General features: G+C 43.0%; 1 protein-coding gene across 2 annotated transcripts in view; it reads left to right on the top strand.

The window, feature by feature from the left end:
* The window catches only part of abca3b (ATP-binding cassette, sub-family A (ABC1), member 3b), a 95,284-nt gene that overhangs the window by 41,232 nt on the left and 41,298 nt on the right, over window positions 1-12,754 (top strand). For both annotated transcript variants that reach the window (XM_071411103.1, XM_071411191.1), the window contains 5 exons: window positions 287-546; window positions 619-735; window positions 3,125-3,245; window positions 11,021-11,194; window positions 11,390-11,571. In XM_071411103.1, the coding sequence (XP_071267204.1) occupies window positions 287-546; window positions 619-735; window positions 3,125-3,245; window positions 11,021-11,194; window positions 11,390-11,571 (854 nt within the window). The remainder of the gene's footprint in view (window positions 1-286; window positions 547-618; window positions 736-3,124; window positions 3,246-11,020; window positions 11,195-11,389; window positions 11,572-12,754) is intronic.

The raw sequence follows: 12,754 nt of genomic DNA, 5'->3' as shown, positions 1-12,754 counted from the left end.
ACTATTGCTCGCCTGAGAGTTTTCATCTGTATTCTTTGTAGCTGTTTACATACCACCACAGACTGATGCTGGCACTAGCACGGAACTGAATGAGCTGTATTCCGCCATAAGCAAACAGGAAAACATGACTTGGGTTTTACAGACTAGCTTTGTCAGGAGACTGATTAAAGAAACTCCCTAGGCTGTAGCCTATGTTTGCAATTATCCATGGGGTGGAATGCACAAGGGCCCACATTGTGAGAATTGGGATGCAGTTATTCTAACATAACCTGGTTCCTCTCCGTAGGTTACTTCCGCGAGGGCTTCCTGGCAGTGCAGCATGCGGTCAACCAGGCCATCATGCGTTCCTATAACAGCACAGGAGCAGCCTGGCTCCTCTCCCACACCCGGGTGGTCCTCCGCCGATTCCCCTTCCCGCCGTTCATCTACGACGTGTTCATCCTGGCCATCCAGAACCAGCTGCCCCTCCTCCTGGTGCTCAGCCTCACCTATACCTCCCTGAACATCGTGAGGGCCGTGGTGCAGGAGAAGGAGAGGAAGCTCAAGGTGGGTGAGGGGGTGAGGTGGTAGATTACCTGTCAGTCGAGCAAACTGTCAATCTCACTCTACTCTCTACAGGAGTACATGCGGATGATGGGCCTCAGTAACTGGCTGCACTGGACGGCCTGGTTCCTCATGTTCTTCCTCTTCCTCGCCATTTCCATGTTCTTCGTCACGCTGCTCTTCTGCATCAAGGTGAGTTTGCACTTTACATAACTGTTATGTTACAAAACACAAACAAAAACCCTTAACTAGTCTTTTCTTTCTATTGCTTTGAGGGGCATGATTCTTCATTGTCACTTGTTTTTTCAACTGTTCACCTCTTGACTAACGAGGTCACGTCAAGAGAATGTCTCTGACTAGCAGTACCTGGCTGAATAAGGGTGATATAATAAAGATGAGTGTCCTCAACAGTACCTGGCTAAAAAAGTTTTATATACAGTGCCTAAATTCAAAATTGATTGACTAGATTTTTTTTCTCACCATCTATATACAATACCCGATCATGACGAAGTGAAAACATGTTTTAGAAATATTTGCACATTTATTGAAAATGAAATACAGAAATATTTAATCTACATAAGTATTCACACCCCTGAGTCAGTACTTTGTCAGCAATTACAGCTGTGAGTCTTCCTACATTTTCTCCTATCACAGCCATTAGACTCTGTAACTGTTTTAAAGTCACCATTGGCCTCACGATAAAATCCCTGAGCGGTTTCCTTCCTCTCTGGCAACGGAGTTAGGAAGGACGTCTATCTTTGTAGTGATTAATTAAGGTGTAATTAATTTATATGTCATCTACCAATAGTAGTCATTGGAAAACCTCCCTGGTCTTTGTAGAGTCCATGCAACTTATTATGTGGCTTGTTAAAACCTCTAGGGGGCAGTATTTTGACGTCTGGATGAAAAGCGTGCCCAAAGTAAACTGCCTGTTACTCAGGCCCAGAAGCTAGGATATGAATATAATTGGTAGATTTGAATAGAAAACACTCCAAAGTTTCTAAAACTGTTAAAATAATGACTGTGACTATAAAATAACTGATATGGCAGGCGAGAATCCGAGGACAAACATCCAAAAAAAGAAACATTTCAGCCTACCACTGTTTCCAATGGCTGTCATGTTTAATGTGAGCCGAAAACCTCCCAGATTGCAAGTCCTAGGGCTTCCACTAGATGTCAACAGTCTTTAGAAAGAGTTTTTGGAAAAATGAGCTAGAGTTTGTAGTTTGTCTAAGTGGCTCCCATTTTGGCTGTAGTGTTTTTATGCGCGTGGATGAGAGCGTGTTCTTTGTTGTTTATCTCCGGTAAAGACAATAACGGTTCTCCGTCTTAAATTTTATAGTTTAAAGTCGTATTAGGGTACCTGAGGTTTGATTATTAACGTTGTTTGACTTGTTTGAAGAAGTTTATTGGTTACGTTTGGGATTCATTTTGTATGCATTTTGAAGGAGGGAAACCGGTGGATTATTGAATGAAGTGCGCCAGCTGAGTTTTTGGGGATATAAAGAAGAACTTTATCGAACAAAAGGACCATTTGTGATGTAGCTGGGACCTTTTGAGTGCCAAGAGAAGAAGATCTTCAAAGGTAAGGCATTTATTATATCGCTATTTCTGACTTTCGTGGCACACCTGCCTGGTTGAAATATGTTTTTAATGCTTTTGTGTGGGGGCGCTGTCCTCAGATAATCGCATGGTGTGCTTTCGCCGTAAAGCCTTTTTAAAATCGGACACAGCGGCTGGATTAACAAGAAGTTAAGCTTTATTTTGATGTATAACACTTGTATTTTCATTAATGTTAAATATGACTATTTCTGTCATTTGAATTTGGCGCTCTGCAATTTCACCGGATGTTGTCGAGGTGGGTCGCTAGCGGAACGCCTGCGCCAGAAAGATTAAGCCAATGTTTACTTCTGAACTGAGTTAGGTTTGCCATAACAATGGGGTTGAATACTTACTGACTCAAGACATTTCTTCTTTTTTTTCATTTTTTATTAATTTGTAAACAATTCTAAAAACAATTCCTCTTTGACATTAATGGGGTATTGTGTGTAGGCCAGTGACAACAATCTCAATCCATTTTTAATTCAGACTGTAACACAACAAAATGTGGATAAAGTCTAGGGGTGTGAATACTTTCTGAAGGCACCATAATAAAGATGAGTGTCAACTGCATTGTTTCTTAAACCATGGTTTGGGACCCAAAGTGGGCCCTGAGCATGTGAGAGGTGGGTTGCGACACACCTCTCACACTATTTCTTCTTAATTTGGGTTGTTCGGGGACAGTACATTTCTCATTTGGATCTCGAGCTGAAAAAGCTTAACAACCTCTAGTCTACTGGATCTCCATCTGTCCAGGGTCGTGTTAATTAGACACCAAATGAAAGTAAACTGTCAAACTTGGAAGGACTACCTAAAATTTTCCAATAAGAAATGCTTGTTTTTGTTCTGTGTTTCAAAAGGTTTTACTACGTTTTTTCTACGGTGTGCCCTAATGAACCCGAACCCAGGTGTCTGTGTCCAATGCAGTGTGTTTAGTATTCATGATGATAATGATGTTCTTTCCTGTCCTGGCCCTTTCTAGGTGAGCCCTAATGGAGCTGTGTTGACCTATAGTGACCCCACCCTGGTCTTTGTCTTCCTGCTTGTCTTCGCCGTGGCAACCATCAACTTCAGCTTCATGATCAGTGCCTTCTTCTCAAGAGGTGTGTTTGTGTGTGTGTGTTTCAAGAGGTTTGTTTGTGTGTGTGTCAAGATGTCTGTCCGGCCTTCCACCTGTCTGTTTATTCATGGTTTTCTAAAACCTCAGCTGTCTTCTGCTATCTGAGAGATGCTCCATTGTGTATAGTATGTTCTGTTACAGTTGAAGTCGGGAGTTTACATACACTTAGGTTGGAGTCATTAAAACGTGTTTTTCAACCACTCCACACATTTCTTATTAACAAACTATAGTTTTGGCAAGTCGGTTAGGACATCTACTTTGTGCATAACACAAGTAATTTTTCCAACAATTGTTTACAGACAGATTATTTCACTTATAATTCACTGTATCACAATTCCAGTGGGTCAGAAGTTAACATACACTAAGTTGACTGTGCCTTTAAACAGCTTGGCAAATTCCAGAAAATGATGTCATGGCTTTAGAAGCTTCTGATAGGCTAATTGACATCATTTGAGTCAATTGGAGGTGTACCTGTGGATGTATTTCAAGGCCTACCTTTGAACTCAGTGCCTCTTTGCTTGACATCATGGGAAAATCAAAAGAAATCAGCCAAGACCTCAGAAAAAACATTGTAGACCTCCACAAGTCTGGTTCATCCTTTGGAGCAATTTCCAAACGCCTGAAGGTACCACGTTCATCTGTACAAACAATAGTACGCAAGTATAAAAACCATGGGACCACGCAGCCGTCATACCGCTCAGGAAGGAGACGCGTTCTGTCTCCTAGAGATGAACGTACTTTGGTGTGAAAAGTGGAAATCAATCCCAGAACAACAGCAAAGGACCTTGTGAAGATGCTGGAGGAAACGGGTACAAAAGTATCTATATCCACAGTAAAATGAGTCCTATATTGACATAACCTGAAAGGCTGCTCAGCAAGGAAGAAGCCACTTCTCCAAAACCGCCATAAAATAGCCAGACTACGGTTTGCAACTGCACATGGGGACAAAGATCATACTTTTTGGAGATGTCCTCTGGTCTGATGAAACAAAAATAGAACTGTTTGGCCATAATGACCATCGTTATATTTGGAGGAAAAAGGGGGAAGCTTGCAAGCTGAAGAACATCATCCCAACCGCGAAGCACGGGGGTGGCAGCATCATGTTATGGGGGTGCTTTGCTGTAGGACGGACTGGTGCACTTCACAAAATTGATAGCATCATGAGGGAGGAAAATTATGTTGATATATGGAAGCAACATCTCAAGACATCAGTCAGGAAGTTAAAGCTTGGTCGCAAATGGGTCTTCCAAATGGACAATGACCCCAAGCATACTTCCAAAGTTGTGGCAAAATGGTTTAGGACAACAAAGTCAAGGTATTGGAGTGGCCATCACAAAGCCCTGACCTCAATCCCATAGAAAATTTGTGGGCAGAACTGAAAAAGCATGTGCGAGCAAGGAGGCCTAAAAACCTGACTCAGTTACACCAGCTCTGTCAGGGGGAAGGGGCCAAAATTCTTGTCATGGGAAGCTTGTGGAAGGCTACCCGAAACGTTTGACCCAAGTTAAACAATTTAAAGGCAATGCTACTAAATACTAATTGAGTGTATGTGAACTTCTGACCCACTGGGAATGCGATGAATGAAATAAAAGCTGAAATCATTCTCTCTACTATTATTCTGACATTTCACATTCTTAAAATAAAGTGGTGATCCTAACTGACCTAAGACAGGGAATTTCTACTAGGATTAAATGTCAGGAATTGTGAAACTGAGTTTAAATGTATTTGGCTAAAGTGTATGTAAACTTCTGACTTCAACCGTAAATGTAGTGTACGTCATATATTATTTGACTCTCCTGAGGTTGTTTAGTCTTTCCTCTGAGGGAACAGCAGTAAACCAGCTCCATCAGTCATTGGAGACTGGAAGATGGGCAACCAAATGTCTATTCAGCCTCATGGAATAATAAAACAGTCACTCAACGTGACAAACTGGAACAAAGAGAGAGGAGATGTGGTGAAAAACCTGTATGTCTACACGTTTATGTTTAGCAGCCAATACACATGCTTGGGAGGTTTAGAATAATCAATTGTTTATGTTCTAATCGAAGGCGATTGATGCTATATGATGCATTACATTTCCAGTTCTACACATCCTGGGTGTTGAGCTAATAATCTCATTTCCAGTTCTACACATCCTGGGTGTTGAGCTAATAATCTCATTTCCAGTTCTACACATCCTGGGTGTTGAGCTAATAATCTCATTTCCAGTTCTACACATCCTGGGTGTTGAGCTAATAATCTCATTTCCAGTTCTACACATCCTGGGTGTTGAGCTAATAATCTCATTTCCAGTTCTACACATCCTGGGTGTTGAGCTAATAATCTCATTTCCAGTTCTACACATCCTGGGTGTTGAGCTAATAATCTCATTTCCAGTTCTACACATCCTGGGTGTTGAGCTAATAATCTCATTTCCAGTTCTACACATCCTGGGTGTTGAGCTAATAATCTCGGCACAATGCTGATGTTGCTTTCTTAGCCCTGCTGGTGTGGTCAGAGTTGTCCTGTACTGGAAAGATGACTTGTGAGGTTAGCATAAAATAATGTCAACAAGTCTCCGGACTGACTTTTACAGAGGTTGTTTCTGTTCACCGTTGTCAGGGTTATGTTCAGAAAGGCACACTGTAGAAAAAAGTTTCAAAACGTAAAACAAAAATAAGCGTTTCTTATTGGACAAGTTCAGAGGGTACCTCCTCATTTCACTCAGTTTCGGAAGGTTTTCTTGGTTTGTGCCGACTGAACATGACCGAGGATTAAAGCACAGCCAATCACACACAGCCAATCTCACACAGGCTCATTTAGTTATTGCTAATATAATAACCTCACTCAAAAAGGAAATGGTGATTATTAAATGGCCTTCAGTTGATTATGCTTGATTGTCCTTTATCATTTCTCTTTCACAATTTCTTTCTTCTATACTTTCATATCTTTTCGAACAAAAAAGTCCAGTCCAATTTCTCCAAATCGTTCCTCAACAAAAGAGTGCAGATGGAGATTAAAATGATCTGTGATTGTGTTCAAGACCAATTTGGACTCTGGTGTAATCAGGCAAGCTGTTATTTACTCCCAGCAGTCATTCAATTTCTGTCAGGCTTTGGCTGTTAAAAGAGTAGCTGAAAGCTTAGCAAATTAAAACCTTGAAATTGCGTCTGATTACAGTGTGCATGATATTTTCTCCTGCTTCTTTTTTGGGGATTATTGGTTGGGTGTGTAACATACAGTATGATGTCATTATTAGAGTAGGGCGAGAAAGGGCTTTTAGCTGGCCTCAGCTGTGCCTGCCCCTAGTCACAACAGGACCCCTCTCCAGGTGGCCTTCCGCTGCCTGAAACTCTGACCTCCTGCAGAGTTAGGTGAGTGGGTACTCGCATTCAGATCTGAACTGCAGAGTTAGGTGAGTGGGTATTCCCATTGACGGGCTCCTCGGCATGACTCTGCAAAGGGTGCTTCATTTAAATTCAGGAAGCAAACTGAAACATCATTTCTTCATTGCTTTTTGCTTCTTGCTTCTTGCTGGTAGTAATGGAGGAATCAGCCAGGCCTGAATGTTGGGGTCCACTGGGGACTGGATCGGGGGTTGATGTGGATGGAGGGACCCTTTGTGGGCTGTGGAGTCAGGTTTTTAGTGTCTTGCGTTTAGAGATGAGGCCTTTCTTCCTTTGTCTTTATTTCTCCCTGTCTCTCTCTCAATTCAATTTCATTTTAAGGGGCTTTATTGGCATGGGAAACATATGTTTGCATTGCCAAAGCAAGTGAAATAGATAATGAACAATAAAACATTTACTGTAAACATTACACTTACAAAAGTTCCAAAATAATAAAGACATTTGAAATATCATATTATGTCTATATACAGTGTTGTAATGATGTGCAAATGGTTAAAGTACAAAAGGGAAAATAAATAAACATAAATATGGGTTGTATTTACAATGGTGTTTGTTCTTCCCTGGTTTCCCTTGTGGCAACAGGTCACAAATCTTTCTGCTGTGATGGCACACTGTGGTGTTTCACCTAATAGATATGGGAGATTATCGACATTGGATTTGTTTTCTAATTCTTTGTGGGTCTGTAATCTGAGGAAAATGTCTCTGTCTTGGCTCTCTCTCTTGGCTCTCTCTCTCTCTGTCTCTCTCTCTCTCTCGGCTCTCTCTCTCGGCTCTCTCTCTCGGCTCTCTCGGCTCTCTCTCTCTCTCGGCTCTCTCTCGGCTCTCTCTCTCTCTCTCGGCTCTCTCTCGGGTCTCTTGCTCTCTCTCTCTCTCTCTCTCTCTCTCTCTCTCTCTCTCTCTCTCTCTCTCTCTCTCTCTCTCTCGGCTCTCTCTCTGCTCTCTCTCTCTCTCTGCTCTCTCTCTCTCTCGGCTCTCTCTCTCTCTCGGCTCTCTCTCTCTCTCGGCTCTCTCTCTCTCTCGGGTCTCTCTCTCTCTCTTTCTCGGCTCTCTCTCTCGGCGCGCTCTCTCTGCTCTCTCTGCTCTCTCTGCCCTCTCTGCCCTCTCTCTCGCTCTCTTGGCGCTCTCTCTCTGCGCTCTCTCTCTCTAGGCGCTCTCTAGGCGCTCTCTCTCTCGGCGCTCTCTCTCTCGGCGCTCTCTCTCTCTCTCGGCGCTCTCTCTCTCTCTCGGCGCTCTCTCTCTTTCGGCTCTTTCTTTCGGCTCTCTCTCTCTCTTTTGGTGCTCTCTCTCTCTTTCGGCGCTCTCTCTCTCGGCGCTCTCGCTATCTCTGTCGGCGCTCTCTCTCTCTCGGCGCTCTTTGTCTGTGTTCAGATGGGTTGAGCTGCACACAGACTCTCATCTGCCCTCTTTTTATTCTTCTTCTCATAAAGGAATGTCATCTCTCTCTCTCTCTCTCGTTCTCCAAAGGAACAGATAATGGAAACGTAGTAGTTTCTATGTACGTACGCTCCATTCAGGCCTAAAGCTGCACATTGTCAGCCGCAAGTGGGTTTCACCAGGGCCCTAGTCATTTCACAGGAAGAATAGGGAGAAAGATGAACGTATTGAGGTATTTCTCTTGCACAATGCATCTCCTCTTTGTTTTCTCTCCTCTATTTCTCTCTTCCTTTACTGTCCTGTCTGAAGGTTCTGTAGAAGCTGATCATTCAACAACAACACAGTTTGAAAGTTGCTTTATAAAACACTGACGGTGTAGTGGACCCATGCATTGTGACTACAGCTCTCCCTACGTTTTCGAGAATCCTATCGGTGTTAACTATTATCATACAGACTTTCCTAAGCATGCAGACCATTCTTATACAGACCTTCTGAAGGCTGTGCCTATGGGGTCATTAGAGCAATTGCCTGGATGTCGGTGAAGCTAAAGAGAAGTGTTCATTCACACCTTGTGTACCCGTCATCACATCATCATGCTTCTCACACCTCTTTGTGTACATCAGTTCATCAAGGTGTGTGTGTGCCGAGATATGTTGCCTTTCACAAGGACGACTAGTGTGACAGGAACTATAAAAGCCACAAGTACAACATACTTTGTTATTCATAAAGTGTTGAGCATTTCCCATAGACTGTCTTTTGTTTTTGGTATCCATTTGGCATCTACACCGTGTCGTGTCTGGACTATCATTACATGTGAAGACTTATCTATATCAAATCAGTTTTCTAGGTTTAATTATTACGTGATTAAACTAATCATGTAAACATCAATTAACTAGGAAGTCGGGGCACCACGGAAAATGTTGAGATTTACAGAGTTATAATTTTCCAAATATAACTCTTCAGATATTTTAATATCTGATCAATTAGTCTTCTATTAATGAATTATTATTATTACCTCATCAGTTCTCATTACTGAATGTCGCAAACCCTTGGATATCTGCACTAACCCTCAATCATGAATCAGCGATATACAAATTGGCTTAATTATTTATTTACAAACTAACTAAATAATCACACAGAATTACTTAACAAACAAACAGTAGATATTTGGGTTACTACATGATACAAAGAAAAAATCCCTAGCGAACAAAGCCAATATGACGGCTTGGTAAACAAAGGAAAGGGGTGGGGACTGAAAGAGTGGGAGAGACAAAATGGATTCACTACATACAGTGGATAATTATATTCACTGAAATGCTAATCCTTTGCACATGAACGTCCGCTCATTCGAGAATAATTGCAATGTATATATTTATGCCCCTATGTCATTGTTGTCTTCTCTGTTGGAATCCCCTGTCTGTCTGCTGGAGAGTCAGTTCATCAGAGAGTCTCTGGTTAACTTCCCCAGAAGTCACCATGTCCTTCGTGGTTGTAGGTGGTTAGAATGGATACTTCAGAGTACCATTCGAAAATGTTCTCATAGCTGCTTTGGCGGGTGTCGGTGTTCTCGTTCTAGACTTACGTAATTTCTAGCTGCAGACTAGTAATTATACGTCTAAGATTTGCTCTTCTGTATTGATCGATAGTCTCAGAGTTTAACCATTTCCAGCCGTGTAGCCAAAACTACAGCTATATGGTCTATAGAATTGTAGCCATTCCAACGTGGTGACTCTGTCCCGGCGTTCTCTGACTTAATGTATATTTTGTAGGAAGTGGGTTTTATACTCTGTGGGAAAAGGGGTGGTTCTATGACGCCTGATGTAATGTCTGGGCTCACGGGGGTGTGGCCACTGACTAGTTAAAACTTTATAACTAAACTGTTCAACTGTTCTGCCTGTGGCTATGGAATCCTGACCTGTTCACCGGACGTGTTACCTGTCCCAGACCTGCTGTTTTCAACTCTCTAGAGACAACAGGAGCGGTAGAGACACTCTGAATGATCGGCTATAAAAAGCCAACTGACATTTACTCCTGAAGTGCTGACCTGTTGCACCCTCGACATCCACTGTGATTATTATTATTTGACCCTGCTGGTCATCTATGAACATTTGAACATCTTGGCCATGTTCTGTTATAATCTCCACCCAGCACAGCCAAAAGAGGACTGGCCACCCCTCATAGCCTGGTTCCTCTCTAGGTTTCTTCCTAGGTTCTGGCCTTTCTAGGGAGTTTTTCCTAGCCACCGTGCTTCTACACCTGCATTGCTTGCTGTTTGGGGTTTTAGGCTGGGTTTCTGTACAGCACTTTGAGATATCAGCTGATGTAAGAAGGGCTTTATAAATACATTTGATTTGATTTTGATTTGACAACTAAACAAGTATCTCATTTAGAAGGCCATCGTGACATTACATCTTCTCACAAATAGTTTCATATTCAATCATATATTTTACACAACATTCAGGTAGAAAACGAATAACTGAGAAATGTACTTCCAGAGCTACCGTTATTCTGTGCTACCATCCTTCCTGATGTCACAAAAAAACAGCTTTGACAGGATTGTTCTTTAAATACCCACGGACCATTCCCACATTCTCAAAAATAGAAATATTGTTTAATCCTCCAATTTTTGGGAATAGGAGTTGAACCAAGAGTTGAACCTTTGTTCCATAGGTTTATTTCCCCCCTCTTTCTGTATGACCAGGGGGAGAGAGTCTCTGCCAGGAATTTATGACCTGTCGTAAAGTCAAAACTTGTGGTCTGAGTGAGAGACGGGGGGATCCACGATATACACCCCAAAGGGCCACGTCGTGACAACTGTTTTCCCCCCTCCAGACCTTTCGCTCTCAGCATGTTTAAGGAGAACAGTTTGAGCAAGGCCATCTACAAAATCACTAATGACAAGTTATTTGGGATCCAAGGGGATTTGTAGATCAGTGATTCTTTGCAGTCTGACGGCTATAATCTATCTCAAACACACTCCGTCTCTCTCCCTCTCCAGCCAATGTGGCGGCGGCGGCGGGCGGCTTCATCTACTTCCTGTCCTACCTGCCGTACGTGTTTCTATGGCCTCGCTACGACCTGCTGAGCCACGCCCAGAAGGTGTCTGCCTGCCTCATCTCCAATGTGGCCATGGCCATGGGAGCGCAGCTACTGGGCATGTTTGAGGGCAAAGGTGAGCCATGTTCACATGTTAACACAGAGTGACGCACACAGAGTGACGCACACACACACTCATACCAATGTTGTGTTTAAATACCAACACTCCAATTATGAGTCTTCACAATCTATACACAATCGATTTCAAATGTCTCTACCCAACTTTACTCCCTCTCTCTCCTCCCGTCCACCCCCCCCCCCCTTCCCTCAGGCACGGGGATCCAGTGGTGTAACCTGTTTGAGTCGGTGACGGTGGACGATGACTTCTCCCTGGCCCAGGTGCTTGGGCTGCTGCTGCTGGATGCCCTGCTCTATGGCCTGGTGGCCTGGTACGTGGAGGCTGTGTTCCCAGGGGAGTACGGAGTCCCCCTGCCCTGCTACTTCTTCCTACTGGTATGTAGGAGTGGGTGTAGGTTTGGTCTGGGTGGTAGTGGTGGTGTGGGGGGGTGATTGGTGTGTGTGTGTGTGTGTACATGAAGTCAGTGTTCCCAGGGGAGAAATCTATTAGAGCAGGGGTGTCTAACTCATTTCATGGAGAGCTGAGTGTCTGCAGGTTTTTTCAAATTAAGCCCTAAACAAACGTGTGGAAATTCCTTACTGTTCAAGTTCAAGGAAGGAGTAAAAACCTGCAGACACTCAGCACTCCGTGGAATGAGTTTGACACATGCGCGTTAGAGCTTTGGCCGTTGACCCCTAGTCTGAGAGGAATGCAGAAAGACAAATTATTTTTATTTGCAAGAAATATCAGGAAGTATATGTTGTGTCAGACAGTGAGAGTGAGGCTGGCTGTGTTTCCAGGACTGGAAACCCAAACATGTTCATTAGGGCACACAATAGCAAAATGTTTTGCAATGGAAGACGTTGGGTCCCTGACGAATTTGATACCACGATAGGGGTCCTCAGCCCCATAAAGTTTGAGAACCCCTGCATTAGGGTTAGACAGATGTCTTTGATTCTTTCAAGATCCACTAGGGTTAGACAGATGTCTTTGATTCTTTCAAGATCCACTAGGGTTAGACACATGTCTTTGATGGTTCCTTTAAGATCCACTAGGGTTAGACACATGTCTTTGATGGTTCCTTTAAGATCCACTAGGGTTAGACACATGTCTTTGATGGTTCCTTTAAGATCCACTAGGGTTAGACACATGTCTTTGATGGTTCCTTTAAGATCCACTAGGGTTAGACACATGTCTTTGATGGTTCCTTTAAGATCCACTAGGGTTAGACAGATGTCTTTGATGGTTCCTTTAAGATCCACTAGGGTTAGACAGATGTCTTTGATGGTTCCTTTAAGATCCACTAGGGTTAGACACATGTCTTTGATGGTTCCTTTAAGATCCACTAGGGTTAGACAGATGTCTTTGATGGTTCCTTTAAGGTCCATTAGGGTTAAGGGGGAGGAGGGAGGAGAGGGAGATGTTCTTAATAGTCACTTAGCATTAAACAGGTCAGACTAGGAGGATTTAGATTGACTACCAGTAAGATAGACTAAGATGATCACATTTTCATTGAATCTGTGCTGGAAGGGAAACATGTATTTCATTTGCTGACGTGGTATCCAGTAATGAACAATG

Source organism: Salvelinus alpinus, chromosome 1 (assembly GCF_045679555.1).
Source record: "Salvelinus alpinus chromosome 1, SLU_Salpinus.1, whole genome shotgun sequence".
Taxonomy (NCBI): Eukaryota; Metazoa; Chordata; class Actinopteri; order Salmoniformes; family Salmonidae; genus Salvelinus; species Salvelinus alpinus.
Note: the sequence above shows the minus strand (reverse complement) of the source record. Positions and strands in the feature narration are given on the sequence as shown.